The sequence below is a fragment of the Chamaea fasciata genome, unplaced genomic scaffold (genome assembly GCF_029207755.1).
Source record: "Chamaea fasciata isolate MVZ Bird 193981 ecotype frontalis unplaced genomic scaffold, bChaFas1.0.hap1 SCAF_6, whole genome shotgun sequence".
In the NCBI taxonomy this organism is placed as follows: domain Eukaryota; kingdom Metazoa; phylum Chordata; class Aves; order Passeriformes; family Sylviidae; genus Chamaea; species Chamaea fasciata.
The window spans coordinates 44,558,435-44,577,348 of NW_027094091.1; the positions used below are offsets into that span (position 1 = coordinate 44,558,435).

At 43.1% G+C, this 18,914-nt stretch overlaps 1 protein-coding gene across 6 annotated transcripts in view; it reads right to left on the reverse strand.

Annotated features, from left to right (window-relative positions):
• EPHA5 (EPH receptor A5) overlaps positions 1–6,714 on the reverse strand; it is a 193,448-nt gene extending 186,734 nt beyond the window's left edge. For all 6 annotated transcript variants that reach the window (XM_066186187.1, XM_066186186.1, XM_066186185.1 and 3 more), the window contains exon 1: positions 6,471–6,714. In XM_066186187.1, coding sequence (XP_066042284.1) covers positions 6,471–6,597 — 127 coding nt within the window. In that variant the 5' untranslated portion in view covers positions 6,598–6,714. The remainder of the gene's footprint in view (positions 1–6,470) is intronic.
• Between the last annotated feature and the right edge of the window lie 12,200 nt (positions 6,715–18,914).

Consider the following 18,914-nt stretch of genomic DNA (forward strand, 5'->3'; position numbering starts at 1 on the left):
GCCCTCTCTGCAAGGCAGAAGCAGAAAGACTGTGCTCGTTCACACAGCCCAGGGCAGCCTGCAGCTCCCACCACCCTTGTCCACAGCAGGCAATATGCCCTGCATCTCAGCAAAGAGCCACCCACCCACCACCTACTACAGCCAGCAGCAGTCAGGTGCTGTGAATGGCAGTGCTTACTTCTCCTCTTGACTGTCTGCTCTGGAGCAGCCTCCTTGCCCAAGACAGAGATAATTGCTTTCCACCTGCAAGAGGATAAGCGCATTAAACCTTTGGAGAGGTTCAGATACTGCACTGACCAAAGCCATAGCAAATACCAAAACTGAGACTGTAAGAGATACAATAGGTCAAAGAGACAACTCAAAGGGTAACATATCCCCGGAGAGAACTAAGCTACTGAAGGCCAGCGCTCAGGTTCGCCAATACAGCTGGCTGTGAAAGCAGCTGTGGCAGCAAATGCTTTCACCTGTCACCTCAATGTCCAGCTAGTCACAGAGCAGAATGAGGTACAGTCACAACGTGGACACAAAGGACAATCCAGCTCTCCACTCTGCCTGTGGCAAAGAACAGGCATATCTTAAGAATAAAATATATTTTCAAAGGGAAAAAAGAATTCTCTACAAGCTTTTTAAATACACAGCAATTTTTCTAGCAGAGATCAAAAAAAAAAAACAGTTTAGTGAAGAGAAAGTTAAAAAAAATTTGTTCATTCCAATGAAATAATTAACACAGTATTTCTGCAATATTCTCTGAGCAAAGAAAGATACCTAGTTCAAGTCCAGCCTGGTTGAAATGAGGCCTCATCTCTCAGCAGCACTTATGGTCACTGAGGTGCACTTGTGACAGATTTTAATTCTGTGTTTACACGTTTTACAATAGGAACAACATTCTTTTTTAATCATTTCTAATGGACAGTATTAGGTTGAGTACCTACTGAAGAGCTGAGTGAACACTCTTTCCTCCACAGAAGCAAGCACTTAACTAAGAAATTCAGTGCTTCTACAAAGTGACCAATCTGTATGCCTCTGGGGTTTCTCTCATTTCACCCTTATTCCATATACAAATTTCAATTTATTCCTGAAGAGGATGTGAGGTTGTTTTGGTTTTTTTTTAATTGCAGAAAGAGTTTGTTTTCTTTTTATTTTGGGGCAGGGCCTTATTTTTTCCCTGACATCCCTGAGCAATGTTTAAAGTTCATCTCTACTCAAGTATATGCACACTTTCACACCTATAGGAACAGACCACTAGAAATGTAGCTCCAAGTCAGAAAGACTGGGGGATCTAACAGACCCATATCTGGTCAAGACCCTAAAGCCAACAGGGTCCAACACCATCACTAAGTTGAGCTAATTCAGCTGGACTTTCCCATGTCAAGGGCTCTAAGCCTGCTCAGCACATGCTGGACACCAGGATTCCTGCAGAAGCAGCATGGAAATCCCTGGAACAATAAAGCATAAAACCAGCAACAACAGAGAGCAGGGCACCACGTCATAAGTCGTCCCACCTTTTCAACTTCTGCCAGATTTTATGAAATCCTGCTCTTACTTCACCACAAGTGCCTCCCTCAAGCCTGCTGCAAAAAACCTTTGCATTTTTAAGTGCAAAGAATAAACATTTCACCATGGGCAAGATTTTGCTTTCTTATTTAGCAGGAAGAGAACAGCGGACATGGAACTAAACTGAATACTGAAGCTAAAAAGTGACGCAGTGGTGGGAGAGTTAACAGTGGAGGGGGAAGAACCTGTCACACAAGTACACTAACTTCCCTTCCTTCCATGGTAGCTGCCAGTTAACCCCTCTGTATACTGATGTGCAAATAGCTGCTTTTTGCATCGAATTATAGCATCAACATTTACCACTTATAAGCAGTCAGTTACTGTTTGAGACAGCTTGCCTGTTTTCTACTATTTATCACAATTTTTAAGATAAGCTTCGAAAGGAAACAGGCACTATCTTGGAGTCAATCTTTGCTATTGTTTATTTCCCTTTTAAAAACGTGTCATTAGGCAGCAATGCTTTTAGTCATATACTTAAAAGTGCTGAGTTTCAAATGTTGTTTTACTGTCAAAAGGATAGTGGTTCCATTTTAAAGCCATGACTGAGTCATTCTAAACCTCTTGAAAAGCCATAAATCACACATCAGACAGATCCCAAAAAGACCATTAGACATGAGCTGTCCTTCCTCATACCAGTAATTCCACTGCAGTAAATTTAAAAGTTAATGGGACTAGTCCAGTGAGTAAAATAAACACATGGCACTGAGGCTATGCTCTGCTCTCAAGGAAAGCACACAGGGAACCATTGCAGTACACCAAATACAGAACTGATAACTCCTTAAAGCCTCCTTAAGGCACTGTGAGCACACTGAAGTGTCCAGACATACCTGTTCTGCATACACAAGGCATATGCATGCTAGCAGCACTCAACACCTACAGAATTATACAAAATGGTGTAGCTGTGTGAATGCATGACATACTAAGCCAAGCTACTAAGTGCAACCTAATAAGCAGAATGTTCTGATAGTGTGTATTTTTATCTGAAGCATTAGACTAATTTAAATACATTGATATGAAAATTAAGACTATTTTCCCACCTGCTTTTACTACACAAAAAAAAACTTCCTGAAAAAGACTTCATTCACAAATTAAAGATAAACATTGTGATATTTTAGCTAAATATGCATTTATCCAGTGTGCCGTGACACAGAAATTATATACCACTATGAGACAACACATACACACACAAGTCAACACACTGAGAACAGGTAGGCTCATTTCAGGCTCTGGCATTAATAATTTGCAAATTACAACCTTCCTTTATTTTTTGCCAGCACCAGACCCACCCCTTTAATTGTATTCATTTATTCATTTATTCAAATAAAAAATGATACATTGAGATAAAGCAAGCTTCAAAAAACCCTGAAACACTTAAGAGGGAAAGGACCAAAGCAGGAGTTCATAAAAAATAATAATATCCTTCTAGTCTTAAAACAAATACAACACACTCCAAAGATCCATTTTGTCTTTCTCACCTTTGTCTATTTAAGTCAATGTCATTCTTTCAAACTGCATTTCTTTTGATTTGCTTAACAGTACACTTTATTGTTAAGCACTGCTTCATCAGCACTTCATCTGAAAATCCCTGAAATGAAATATACTTTGTGTTTAATTACAATTATGTAAATATCTTGTGGAATTACTTTGTTACAAGTAATCAGATATAACGCATTCCATTATTTTAATAATTTGTCCACATGACACTTTTTAAGGTCATCTAAGTGATGACCAAATGTGATCTGCAAACCTCTTCAAATCCACAGGCGATGTGTAACAAATCATATAATTTAGGGCGAAGGGGGGAGTCTTCAACCAAATCCGTCATTTATTGTGTTTCACATAAATAATTTATACAAGCCACTTCCCAAACCCTAGTACTTACAACAGAAAGATTTAAAACACATGCATTTTTAAACCAAAGGCAGTGCAGGAAGCCCAGTCACATACTGCAGGGCTGACTCTCAGGCCCCATTATCATAGGGAATGCATTTTAAAGCAAAAATGCACTTCTGGAATACCAGCACTTCACAAAATTGTGCAATACCCTCAGGGTACTCTTTGGAATATTTTCATCGGGACTGATTATTGAATTTTTAAGATTACTCAGAGCAAAAAGCAAGTATCTGGTTTTAACAGCGAACTCTGCTAAAGAGTTAAAAATAATGGCTAAACAACACTTGAAAATGCATGAAATAGTATTGAGCCTTCATCTTTCACTACACATTTTGCTTTTAACATATAATCTAAGGAAATGTAATTAAAATAAAAATCTGTCTTATTTCGCTGTCACAGGAAAGGCTGAAGAAAAATTAATTCATTTTCCCAATGTATATCCTTCAATATATTTTTGAAGGTATCTATGAAGGTGACCAGATTTGTGATAGAGGTTGGACACTCAATACTCCAAAAACGGCAGGAGCTTCTGAAACTCAGCTGCCCATGCAAAAAGCTACTTTCATGATAAGGAACTAAAACAATGAATTTACTTTTTCCCCCCTCTGAATCATAACCTAGATTTTTAAAGCATTTTCCCCTAAGTTCCCTCCACTAGAGGGTAAAATAGAACATCACGTACTGTGAATTGTTAACTGCGTGTATTTTATCCCATGAAGTCATTGTGGGTTACAGTAAGATTTAGAGAAACAAAAAAACACGATGCAGGGGGTAAAGAAAAAAAAAAATGATTCTGAGGATTTGTCATCATCTGTGCAACTATTTATGTGCTCCATGCATACACGGCACAGGGTACTGGCTAGCTGTTTAACCACGCTGAGTAGGATGCCTGATAATAAATAAAAAATAAACCCAGAAAACCCAATACCACCAACTTTTGAAAACATTATTCACCGGTCTAAGATGGCTACTTCCATCTCAGCAAAAGTAAAGTTCCCAACCAGCCGAAGAACTAACCCCAGGGAAGAAGCTCTCTCCTCAGAGCCCAGAAGCAGCCAAATGAACTTTCCAAACCCAAACTGGTGACCAAAAAGTGCCAACTCGCATACAGCCAGGCAGGTGGGCTTCAGCACCCCAGGTTTCTCATGCACTGGGCTCCACATACTGCAGGGTGAGCCATTCCCAGGCACAGAGCTGTTCCGTAGCAAACGGCAAAGGAGACACGCTGCGAGAAGCACTTGTCAAATAATGCTTGTTTACAAATAAATCTCCTCACAGCGAAGGACAGCACTTGCTGAATAAAGTTCAGGTCCACAGTCAGACCCCTCCTAGCAGCAGCCTTTTAGCTTTGCATTTACTGAAGAGATGGAAATTAGAGAGCAGCAGTCAGAAAAGTAGCAGCACAGACACCATGAAGCAAGCGCTCACACTGCTCATCATTACTGTAATATTCCCCTGCAACCTCCCTGTAAAGATGCCACTATACCCATTTGCTAGGCAGCTTCATTAATCCTTTCCAGTAGTTTCCTATCGTGTTAAAGTCCTATTCTGCAGCTGCCTGCTCACGCAGAGACACCTCTGTGCTCAGCAATTGGTCCCATTGACTCAGTCAGTAATATCCAGCTATTCTGAGACCTGGCAAGGGTGACTGAGACAGGGCTTGGAGCATCTGTTGGTCTCTCAGCACGGTATCATGGCAGATTAGCTCACACAGGACAGCATGCTTCCTAAAAGGAAGGTGAGTAACAGGGAAAGCCCTTCTAAATCAGACACGCCATCTCAACAGCATTGCTCCCACGGGTGAAATCATCTGAAATTGCACGGGGACAGAAGGATTGGGCCCCCTGTTATCTAACCAAGGCAAAGCCAAACCATTTCAATCATCTCCCAAACCAATGCACTTCCTGAACATTTGGTATCTTTGTACACAGAGGAACAGTATTTCTCCCTTCCTCTTTTTTTTTTTTCTTTGCACTTTTTTTTTCTTTTTCTTTTTTTTTTTTTTTTTTTAAAGAAAACTGCGATTCACATTATTCTCGCTCTCGAAAATAAATTACAGCTAGCTGGTTACCTCAGGCCACATCTTTGAAATTCTGGTACGGTTTTCCTTTACCAACCCCTGCATACCTCCTCCTCCTTCTAAAGGAGTTTCACAAATAATTACGGTGCATCACGACGCCAGCCTGCTTCGAGCCGCTGGCATCCCCTGCAGATGCTGAACTTCTCCACCCATTGCTTTCACATTACAGCCTGCCCGCAGATCCAAAAATACTAGAAAGCCCCAAGCAGTACCCACACCAGGCACGGAGTAAAAATCCCAGTCCAATTTCAAAGACTGGAAGCATCCTGCTCGACAAGAAGCCTGGATGCGTTTCTGGCCACTGGCCTCACGGAGATCAAAGGCATAAAAAAAATCCGTCCCCAGCGGCCGCGCTCCGCTGCGGGTTACACACCGCCACCGCCGCGGCTTCCTCTGCTTTTTATACGTGTATTTTAAGCCACGAAGTAAGCGCACTGCGGCCAGCGCTTGCAGGGCTACCCAGGGGGAGCCTCCCCTGCCCCGCCGAGCGCCGGCCGGTCCCGCCGAGCCCTGCCCCGTGCGGAATGCCCCGTCCCAGCCCGGCACGCATGCACCTGTGCGGCTCCCGGGGCAAACCGCGAGCAGCACCGCCGTGCGCTCCCACCCGCGCTAAGGCACCCGCCCCGCACACATCCATCCCCCCGCAGAAAGGGAACACCGGCTGCCAAAGGCGCCCGTGCCAAGGCATCTGTGCACACACACCCACCCGTGCCAGCCTGCCCGCGGCCAACGCCGCCTCCCTTCGCCGGGAGCCCCCTGCCCCATCGGCAGTGCCACCCGCATCCCGGCCGCGGCATCCACCTCGCCGCGGGCAGAGCCCCGCTCCACTTCCCACCAAATGTCCCAAAATTGAATCCGCCGAGTCTGAAGCCGCGCACCGCCGGGCAGCCACCCTCCCGGGTGGGCGCTGCCCCGACGGCCCGGCCGCCCCGTCCCCGCTCACCCTCGCTGCCGGGGCTGGCCCGCAGGCTCCGGAGCGCGGCGCACAGCAGCAGCGGCAGGAGGCACGTCCGACCGGGAGCCGGCGCCCCGGCGCGGCCGGCCCAGCCGCCGGTGCCCCGCGGCCCCATCCCGCCGCCGCTCAGCGCATGGGGCGGCGGCTCCCCCCCAGCGCTGCCCGCTCGGGTCGGCTCAGGACGGGACGGGGCGGACTGGCAGCGCGGATGCACTCGCTCCCCTCCGCTCCCGTCCAGCCGCCGACGCGACTGGGGAGGCAGGGGGCGGGGATGGGGAGGTGGCCCCGCGTCGCCGCGGAGACGCCCCCGACGGGGCGGACCTGCCGCCGTGGCCACCGTGTGCGGGGACGACGGCCCCCGCGCCTCCCGAAGCCCGGGGAGCAGCGGGCACCGCACCGCCGGTGTCCGCCCTGATGGGAGCCCTTTACAGCCCCGCCATGGCCGTGCGAGGGAGCGGGCGGCAGCGCTGTCCCTGCGAGCCGCCCCCCGCGCCCGCTCCGGGAGGTCGGGGAACGCCAGATCTCCCCGCAGCAGCCGCGGGTCACGGTGCCAAAACCTTCACACGCACACCCCAGCCCGGAGTCGGGGAAGCCGCGATTTCTTAAGGCTGGCAAGCCTGAGAGGAAGGCTCACCAACCACCCCCCCGCCCGGCCAGGTAGGCAAAAATTCCACAAACTCCGAAATGGTGCTGATAGAAAGATGAGTTTCAGGTGTATTTTACCCCAAGTCACCACCAGAGCACAGCTTTGAATCCAGTACAGCTAGTATTAGAGAATTGTAGAATATACTGAATTGGAAGAGACCCGCAAGGATAATCAAGTTCAACTCATAGCCCTACACAGTACCATTTCCAAGAATCACACTATGAGCTCGAGAGTATTGTTCAAACACTTCTACACTGAGATGTTTTTACCTCTCAGAACCCTAGCTATCACCCAGGCCACTTCCCTTAAAAAAAAAAAAATCTCCAAAAGAAATTGTTTCTAGGGAGTTTGTTCACACACGTTGGTTCCTCGCTTGAGGAAACCTCTTCCAGATGAGCCAATAAAGACCAAACCCAGCCTTGCAAGTGCGTAAGTAGTAAGGGTGAACCAGAGCCCTGCTCAGCTCATGCTGCCTCCTTAATTTCACCCCTGTTGATTTATATTATAAAAAGGTTAACCAAAGGTTTAGCACCTGCAAAAGGCTCTCTTTCCAAGGTACAATGTTCTGGACTAGGTTTCCAATCAAGTTGCAATTAAAAATACACAATCCCCAAAGCCAGTTTGTAGAGGACAAGTAATTTTCAACTGGGAAACTTCAGATAACCTAGCTCTCTACACTGACATTACTCATCTTTTATTCCGTATTAGCTAGACGGTGGGTTACTCTGTGTCTTTTCACCATATACACACCTCTGCTACTTCCATAGACGTTGTCCTAAGCTCTTCATTTATATTATTTTCGAAAGTGTTGGCTCCTGTTGCAAGAGGATTTTCTACCTCAAGCTATTCAACATTTTTACTGCCACCAGGAGGACAAGGCAAGGACTGTTACTTTACATGAGGTACAACAGTAGAGTTGTCAGCCAATGCACATGTAAAGTGTGGCATGCATCTCTTCACGCATCTCTTCACAGTACTGCCTCAGATCTTCACTGTTTGAATACCCTTCCTGTCCGAAGTTCAAAAGGACGTTTGCTATCACACCACCCCTCTAAATGGTACATGACAGGACCCTCAGCTGGAATAAGTCACTGCTGAGAATGTCTGACCCCAGCCCTGCATCAGATTAAGGAGGGGAGTAGCACCTTGGGGTACAGTAATTTATAGGAATTCCCCATCTGTAAAAGCAATGGTAAGTTTTGCCATCCAGAAACCGGGGCAATGCAGGGGGAAAATAAAAAAAAAAAGACATCAGAAACAACTCCTTGCTAGCATAGTAAAAAGGATCAGGTGGCAAAGAACAAGTAAAATGGCAAGCTGGATGGGCACCTCTGCTGGCCGAGGGGCAAGGCTGCTGTAGCTAGACATGTCTCTTAACAGAATCTCATGTCAAATTGCTGTGTGCTCCCGATTTTCAATGCTGTTTGACAGTCACTAACTGCTGTTTGGACTGCCAGACTTATAATTTAGAGGCATTTCAGATGATATGTTAGTGACATCTTAATTTTCTAGGAAACACTGAGATGAGCTTCGTATGATTCATAAGCTATTTAAGAATAGCCACCATGCTCTAGGCTTCATTCTAGCTGCCTCTTTTTTTTTTTTTTTTTTTTTTTTTTTTTTTTTTCCCTACAGGAAAAAAGCTCCTAGTCCTTGACAGTTGTTTTCTTCCCCACCCTGGCTGTGACACAGCAAGGTGTGACCACCTCATCTCCCTCGATATCACTAAGTACTGATAAAAAAGGAAATGCTGCCTTACAAAGGGCCTTGTTCCCAAATGCAGGGTATTGCAATTTTATGCACCTTATAATGAATCCTATTTGCTGGAGTCTCAGTCTCCTAAAATTCTCCCCCTAGTTTTGCCACCAATCTTCTTAGTAATCTGCAGCAGGCAACTCCCCCCTGGATTTTGCCTCATTAGTGCACCCAGCAGGCTCCTAAAGAGTGGACAGAAATTCTAGCAGAGTGCTGCAACATCCCAGGTAGCCTTGAGTAATCAGAGAGAAGCTGGACAATCTGATGGGATCCCTTCCCATTTCCCATCAAAGAATATACCTTCTATTGCTTTGAGCAAATTCACTGTAGAAATCCAAGGGGTTGGTCACCTGGCAAAGTATTCAGAAACCTAAACCATCTCAGAATCACGCCATTTCTCTCCCCTTACCCAGTCTATATTTTGTCTTAGTTTCAAATTTTTCTTTCTGTGTCTCATTAACTTTTTCCTGCTCCTTACTTTTGTGTCTTTTCATCTATGCAAACAGCATTTCCCTCTTAATCATCACTCACTTAAGATCTATATTTCATCCTTTATATCTTTTTCTCATGAGTCATTCCTGTAGAGAGATAGTAATGCTGTTATACTACAAAGTCCCTCCAGTTTTCCCAACATCTCCATCATAACATTTTGCTCAGAAGTGTAATCATACTAGTGCCATAACAAACAACTGTCTCTAAAATGCTTTTGAATATAGTGTCTAAAACAGAAATGACAGCTTTGCTCTGTGTAACTTGCCACTTCATATCTAATTTGCTGTCAGCTATTACATGTGTTTTAAACTATTTATTAAACTAGACATCTTTGCAGTTAGTGCATTTCTGATTATTTCACTTAGATATGCAAAAGCTTATTTTTCCAAGTTTAATTTCTCTCCTATGTAGGTAGATCCCTTCATATAGTATCTGTGTTCTGACTGGCTTCTAATTCTGTATTGCCAATTCATTTCATTAGGGTGCTGTTTATCCTATCATCAACAGGATACACTTGAAAAATAAATGAGTCTATCCTTCAGATTATTTCAGCTACCAAAAACAGCCAGCCAAATCTATTCCCTATATCATTATCCTTTACTGAAGTGTAAGGGCAAAATACTTATTGCATCTCCATATTCAACAGGGCCTTCATTTCAGAAAAGATTCAATTTCATACTTTAAATTAAAGTGTAAACAGTCCCACTAAAGCCAAGTCTTCATTGCAATAATGGAATAGAAGACCCACTGTAATGTGGCAAACTGTTTAATTAGTTAGGCGAATAAGCATTTCCATTTTCCTTTGAAAAGTCCTTTTCTTTCAAGAGTCAGAGAAGATGACACCTTTAAGGAATACCCTAATGAAATTTAGTAATTTGGTTTTTTGTTTTTCCCCACAAGCCCTTCAAAACAGAAGAATTACCTTCTGTTCAAAAACCAGATGCATATTAAAAGAAAAAGCAATCCAGGAGCAGCTAAGCAGCTTTGCATAGTAGATATATTTGGATTAATACCATGACTGCAACTACAATTTGAACACAAAATGGCTGTTGTTCAACACACACCACAGCAGCCTTTTCAGGCTGCAGAAAGCAATAGTCAGAGCCCCAGTGGACAACAGACAAATCAGTGCCAGGAGCCAGCAGGGACAGGAGTGTTACAGGGCTAGTGCAGGTGGGCCACCGCTTGGCCAGAGGAGGTATGTCCATGACTGCACCCCTCGGGCTGCTGAAAGCTTCACACTGCAGTGCAGAGAAAGATGTTCACCAACGAACTCGTAATTTGCATGAAGAAAAATGAGCAAGTGGTAAATAAAGCATTGCCTGTGCAAGTTCACAACCCAGTCACTTGTATGGTCTCAGCACCAATTTATCTTTTGCCACCCCCACAAGACACAGGAACTATTGGCAATTGTGCACTAAGGAAAATCTGCTCACTTCATTTACAGCCTGAAATTAGATCCAAACCTATGAAAATACATGGGAAAAACATGTGAATATTTGTTTCAGTCAGAAAAGGCTTGGAGAAAGCATGCAATTTCAGCCTGGTATTTTCTTTTGGAGTGCTTCATCACCAGCCCTCGGTCTTGATAAGGGTCCTTGCTAAAGCCCAAGACCTGGCAGCACACTCTCCCCTTTGCAAATGCTGTGTCAGTGCTTCCCTCTCACTGCCTTACAGTGACCCCCATGGAGCAGATCCCAAGCATTAGCAGACCACTGCAGGCAGGGGAAAGTACCCTCTCCCAGAGGGGACAGTGTATGTCACTTCACATGCCAATGTGGATTAGAGTGATCAGCAAAATTATCCAGGTCAGATATGGAAGTACGCACTTGTGAGCACCAAGAGGAGCAGACACAGCTGGCACTACTTGCAGCCCACTCACTACTTAGCAAGTATTGAGGTGTTTCTTTGCATCACACCAGAGGAGAGCATTAAAGGGAACAAATGAAATGGCTTTGCAGAGATTTATGGAGATTTTCTAATGCAGAAAGTGGAGCACAGGAGAAAGTGCAAAGGCTAATTTGATTACACTGTTAGCCCTGTATAAATTTAATAATGGACTTGCTTTCACATTTCTCATCATAACCTATTTACATGCATCCACTAACTGCAGTAGCTCTGCACCTCACACTCCTGAGCCAGTCTTCCCTACCCACCCCTGTGAGGAAGAGGAGCATTTCTCCTCCTGCACAGATAGACAGAAACAAAGGAGATGTTAAAGATTCAGATAAACATTACTGAATTGATTATGGCTTCTCTAGATCTGTAACAACGTTCTCTAAATACTGATGAAAATATCTTATTCTTCTATCAGAATAAGAATCAGCAGATATTAAAAGGAACTGGCTTATCTCCTCAGGACACTCGGTCATGAGCTGCAGCAGACACTGCACAAGCTTGTTCCAGTGACTTGGGTGCATTTGTAAGTACTGAAGTGTTCTGTTAAAGTCTAGCCCTTGAGTAACTTGCTCAAGGTCACACAGAAGGTGTGTGGCAGACCTGAATCAAGTTGAAAAGCTATTAGAGCATCCATTTGCTTTTCATTCTCGCTTTCCCTTTTCCAGCATGTCATTTTTGATCAGGATCTATGCTATCAAATGTAGACATTACTGTAGGATTCACATTCAGCACTTCACTCATTAAATGCACATTTTTTCAAGGTACAAATACAATAATGGATATAATGATGAAATCCAGTATATCATTTAATAGTGAACTACATTAATCTCCTGCATACAGTACTGTCCAGAACTCAGTTCCTTTCTGAACTATGTTTCATAAGGTCAATAATGCCTTCCTTAATTTCTAAGAGCAGGCTGGACGGCTACCCTGAATGTCTTTGATTATAGGCAGACTAGTTTCATTAGCTTGAGCTACTGCCATGCATTCCACATTGAGACCAACTATATCTATTTTCCTCTTGTTTGAGGAAAGCAAATCCTTTTCATCTCACCTCGCTCCTCCAAGCAGAACTGTTTGATACTGACTTCTTTATTTCAATCTAACCCTAATGATTTCCTGAATAAATCGCATCATTGTCAATCACATCATATCTCAAATACTTGCAAATGCTTAGCAATTTCAGCTGCCAACACACTAATTTATGTTTTCCAGAGATGCCATCTGAATCACAGCTATCGTCTTTGAGTCCTTTCCATCAGTTAATTACAACTGTTTGTAAAATGCAGGAGCATATTTATTTCTCTCCTTCCTTTGAAGTGCTCAAGTTGTGCCTTTAGGTAACTCTTCCATTCCAAACTGAGAAACACTTCACCTGCAAAACTCCAATGTCTACTCAGAGAACTACTTCAGTAACTATAAATAGTTTTCAGGCATGTGCTCTGTTAGGAAATTTTTAAACAACAGAACGATAAAGTAGGATCAATGCCACCTTTCTGGGACAGACTGCTTCATGTGACAAGTTCTGACACAAATATTGCACAGTGACATACCATGTGTTTCTTACTGTCATTCTCAGCTTTCAGTGTTTCTTTCCTTATCCCACCCAAGAATCACCAACAAAATACTACTGAGAAAAGTTTACCTGTGCTAGATTTTTAAAAATAGAAAGAAAAGGAAGAAATCCAGCCATCAACTTTCAGACATAAACTTTGCAAACTGAGGGTTTACCTACCAAAACAGACGAAGTTTTCCAGACAGACTTCTTCTCTGTTTCTATCATTACGAGATAAAGCATCCACACCCGAAGAGCTGAAGCAATTAGGTGATATTGCAATCAAGCTATAAGGCTCAGGTGCATTGATAATAAGTTTTGTTTCCAACACAGACATCCTGCATGATCCCAAGGAAGCTGTCTCTTAGCTGAGAATAACCCTTTTCTCAACGCTCAGTGACCTGGTCTCAAGATGCAAATAATACCCTGTTAAAAGAAGTGCTTTAAAGGGTCAGTACCTCACCTGAGGTGAGGCTGAAAGGGGTCATCAGCCAGCCTGGCTCTTGCACCATGACTATTCTAGTAGCATTTTTTCATTAATGTTTGTTGTCAATGTGGTTTAACAAGCCAGGCACTGATCTCTCTGCTGACCAGTGACAGGACATGAGGGAATGGCCTGAAGTTGTGTCAGGGGAGATTTAGGTTAGATGTTAAGCAAACATTCTTCACCCAGAGGATGGTTGGGCCCTGGAACATCTCCCCAGAGATGTCACAGCACCAAGCCTAGACAGCTCCATCAGGTACATGGTGTGATTCTTGGGATTGTCCTGTGCAGGCTGTTAAGGAAACTTTCCTGTCTGACTATTAATGGGACTCTGGCAGTCACACTCCCACTACCAGACATTTTAAGTGCTGGGACTGAAGCCCATTCACAGTGTGTGGCTCACAGTGTGTGTTGAAGCTGGTGCCTCCAAGAAGGACCCCCAACAGTGGAACTCTGGGGCTTTTATAACCTCACAGTCTCTGCTCTTCCTCCTCAGACATCAGCTCCTGCTGTGTCCCTGAGTGTCCAGTCACCTGGCTGAACTACAGGTCCCTGTGCCCTTTGTTATGCAAAGGGTTGGCACCAACTCAGGACCTCTTGCCCGGGGCTCCTGCCCACCCTGAGCTCAATCTACAGCTGGCACTGCAGCTTACAAACCAAGCTTCCTGGACCAAAAGTATTCTTGAATAAGGGCCAGGAGTTGGACTTGAATGATCCTTGTGGCCCCTTCCAACTCAGGGTATTCTATGATTCTAAGCAGTATCCTGACAAGCCAAATTCAGTGCTTGCAATCACTGGTGTGCCTCAATTCACCTCCCTGTTCTTCTGAGTACACCCTTCCCTTGCAACACACCCTTTGCCTCCTTTCAAGCAGACTGCCTTTCAAGATAACCGTTGTCCAACCCTACTTGTCACCCAGCTCCTCACAGAAGCCAGCCCTTCTCATGACCTCTGATATCCCTTGCTAGATCAAATTCCAGTAGGACACTGGCTTTTCTCACATCATCTCTGCATGCTCAGACAATGTTTGTATTCCTCACAGATTTCACTGAGGTATTACTGGACAGTACTGTAAATACACCATGCATCATGACATGCCTAAAAATGAGAACTGGCAGCTTATTTCCTCTTATTTCTCTTTTATATCCACCTCTCCTTGCTCTCTAAACATGACTCCCCTTTCTATCTCTTGTGAGATCTGGGCTGTGGCACCTTTACTCAATCTCCAGAGCTTCTCTGTGGTCCCAGGCACTTCTGGCTGCCTCCATTTTCTGCCTCTAATTCTGCCCCCAGCTAAATAGAAGAGTAGGTGATTACAATTTCATTCAATCAGGAGGTGAAGGAGATGGGACACATGCACAGCAAGCTGAGAAAGGAGTGGCAATCAGATTACAGCTATAGCCTAGAGCACAATACTTTATAATGTGAATTTATAATGGGTCTCTGGTCTAGGGCACTTAATAAACATTTTACCCAGAGTGCCACAGTCACCCAAAGACATTTACTTCAGGAAATACTGAGCCTGGTATAAACATTTAAACTTTAATAAAACAATTACAGATGCACTGATTGCATAGCTCCCTTAGACAGTGAAGTCTTTAGACATAGGGAAGTGAGCAGAAGACAGCATCAGGCCATTTACATAAAGATTTACTGAGAACTCACCCTAAGTGAGGTCAATGCCTTATCCATAGCCAAGAACTACCCACTGAGCAAAAGCCGTCTCACAATATATCCCATCTCAGACACACATTGTCCTTTGCAGGATCAGTGTATTTAAAGAGGTTAAACAAGAACCAGTATAGGCACTTCCATTTTGTATTCATAGTATCCAGACCCCTTTACACATCTCAATATAACATTAAATTAAAAAAAAAAAATCATATCTTTGGGGGCTTCTTGATGTTTCTGCTCAGAAACACTTTGACACTAACAAGCAAGTTGTGCTTGAGTATGACAAGTTAGCTTGTCATATTTCAAGTGACGAACGTGACTGTCCACAGAACAGAAAGATAAATAAGCATTTACGGGAAAGAGTCCAGTCAGGAGGAAATGCAAATCTACCTTTCTGTCTTGTTAACCTAACTAGTTGACCATTTACATTTCATATTTTTGAACCAATTCAAATAGAATTATTCGAAACATTTCAGTACTAAATAAGCTTTTTCTGTGTTTTGAGGAAAGCGGTAAATCCACAGCCCCTCCTTTCTGGTCAAGACCCCCTAACCAAATGACAATTATACAGAAAATAGGGACATCTCAGAACCACAGGGATTTGCACCAGTCATTATCCCCTGGCCAGCACAAGCATCTGCACAAAGGCTGAGTATATACTAAAATTCTGTGCACAGTGTAGCAGCTAAACCTCTGTTCTGTTCTGCTTTGTTGCTGGTGGGTGTTGCATATTAATTTCCTCTCTACCAGGCTCTCCCCGTTTTGTTGACAGCAAACTCCCTCCCATGAACTCTTTTCACAACCACCACCCCAGGAACTGGGCACGCCTGCGTTGGGTACCTACTCTGTGTCTGAGCTAGCCCCCAATCCAGAAAGTGGGAGCACATTCACATTGTGTCACATACACAGAGAAGAGGCTGCTGCAGGTATGCCCACACCTCCAGGAGAATGGAACAGGCTTAGTTTATTTTTAGGTTCATAGCTACTTTTTCAGTATTTGGGTTTTACCACTCCACAAACCCTGGAGGCAGAAAAACACACTGAGAGGAGCAGGAGAGATATACCAGCTGTGAGATCTCACTTGGGCACTGTTGAACACAGGAGAAAAGACTCCTACTTCCTAGGCTGCACTTATGCATCAATACAGCTCCCTCCATTCTGCAACTGACCTTTTTCCTAGGACTGATTCAAGACCTTACGCAAACTTCTAAACCCAAAAGCTCTCAATGCCTCAAAAAAAATTTCAATGCTGGTTCCTCAATTTCTGTCTCTAGCACCTCTGTCTGAATTATCCCTTAGGGCTGCGGTGGATAAAAAGCTAATGGTGACAAGCATAAAAAAAAAATAAAAATTAAAAAAAAAAATCCAAGACACTCAAAGGAGCTGTGTTTACACTAGAAAAACAGTATAAGATGACTGAAGTCATTTAACATGCTACTATGTCATACCATACTGTGTAATTGCATACAGATATTCAGCTTTTACCTAGGTCTCTCTGTCCTGAGACCAAAGCAAGATGAACTTTCTGTGGCACTGCCACTGATTTGTCTTGGTCTTAGACTCTACATTGCTATAACTAGACAGGTTGAGATTCAATTGACAATCTGCAGGTCATAATTATCTTCTATTGTCTCCATTGAGAACAAAGGTTTGCCTCTATCTAGCCCCTTGCACAGGAGTCCCTGCTTTCACTGGGATCTGTTCTCTCCTGATACTCATACACACTAGGTTATAGCTGAGTTCCACAAGATGAGTCTTAGTTTAATTGCATTCAGCTAGGAATTCAGTCATCTCAGTAAAGTTTTATTCACAAAAAGCTTCATCTTCCATTCAGTACAGAAATCCACTGTTCTGAGAGCTGTCATATTTCCTGGCCTCATAGAAGCCATTTCATTTTTCCTAAAAGCCATTTCCTGGCTTTTAGGAAAGTGTGTGCTTGCTCACATGCTGAGCAGGGCTGGACTCTAAGCAGAGGTTTCAAAGCCATTTAGAAAACAGTGTCCTTGAACTGACTCAAGTAGTCTGTTTCTAGAAACTCTATCCCAGGAGAAAGTCTTACTAAGCTCCTGTTTCCCACCACATACCTCCTTTCAGAAGAGAGCTTTATCACTCCCTCCCCAGCTCCATGCAAGCGCTAAGGTAAGGGCAATATGCAGCAGAACAGATGCTGTGGCAGGAGTGTGTTTACATGAAGCTGCTGACAGCAGATGCCAGCTTGTAAAATTAGCCAATAAAAATACCAGCATCACTGTTTACAACTACTCTGAGCAAGACGGGCTGCCAGCAAACTGGAAAGCACATTGCACAGGCATACCAGGTTAAAGTTACAGACTGTGGAAAAGCATCATAATTTTTAGGCTAGCAGAAGTGTGAGTTTCATTCAAGTACAAGGGAGTCAACTGCAAGCTGCCAAACAGTTTGAGTCCTTCTCCCTTTTGCACTCAAAAAAAAGTCTTATTTAGCGTTAAAACATCAAAGATTCAGAAATATTGTAAATACAAAAGCACATATATCAGTAGCTATTGAAAACCTATTGTGGTCTATTGATGCCTTTTCCTGGTCTTAAAAATTGAGAGCCAGACAAGGTTAAGGGATACAGGGTTTTACCCTTGGTATTTTAATAAAGCTCCTTATGGTGCACCGTTCCGCCAAGGTAGAATGTGCTGAAATGCACCCACATGATAGATCACGTATACAATTTATAGACCTTACGAATTAGCATATCTAACAAGGATGCCCCAATCAGAGGCTTGAATGAATAGCATGATAGCCTCCCATCCCAAGGAATTCTCCCCTGGATGGGCCAAATCTCTGGTTAACAGGATATGTTCTAAAGAGGACCTTGGTGTCCCAAGATAGCGTAGGGTTTTTCAGCCTCCAACTGCAAGGCCTTTAGGATATTTGGTCTCCTGGCCTAACAGAATACTAGGACTATGCTAAGTTATGAGACTTCAGGAATTATGAGTATGCATGCTAGGAGTACTAAGAATACATAAAAGATATATAAAATAAAAGGTAAAAAGTCATCTTGACATCACTATGACTCTGGTCAAACCTGAAATTTAGTGACACATGAACTGCAAATGTGTTATAGACCAGGAAACTGTTAGTTGAAACTTAAACCTCCTCTAGTGCTCTTTGCAATCACAAATGTAATAAAAAAAGTCCTGATTTTTGTACAAAATTTTTGTCTGCATCTTACATGGGTCTGGAGATACTCAGACTGATCCTTTCAGAATGTTAAAATGGTACTAAAATTTTTCACCAGTTAATTATCATTAATTCTTCTGAGTAATTTAAAATACATTAAGACTAGAATCTACACTAAAACAAAATTAAGACTCTCAAGAAAATTATTAAAATTATGTTTTTAAAAATAACAGTCTAGCAGATAAAGCCAAGTTTTAGAACATTTTTTCCCCTATCCATTGATTTCCCTTCATGGGAAAATATCAACCTTCATTAAAATTTCAATTAATACATTCTGTAATACTCTTAATTAGAAAACTAGAATTATAAAAGGAAACATTAAACCAACTGAGATATTTCAGAGATTAATTTTGAGAACAAGTTTTGACAGCTTTTACTTTCATTTTAAGCAAACACTCAGTTCTCTGAAAAAAATTTCACTTTGAATGTTTAATAAGCTATTAATGACTTCTGTAAGCCTGTTGGAGGTATAAGCAAGAAGTTAAAAAAAGGTAAGTAAAACCACTAGAAGAATTAAACATATTATATATAAGCCATAATTAAAAGTAGCTTCTTTTCCTGTATAATCAAAAGCTGATATCAGTTAATAATATAATATACCTTTGGGATGAATCCATGAACCTACAGTACTAGATGAACCATACGCCTGCAATGCCTTTTCCACAATAAACAGTGAACAGCTTCAGTCTTCTGCCTTATGGACTAACACAAGATAAA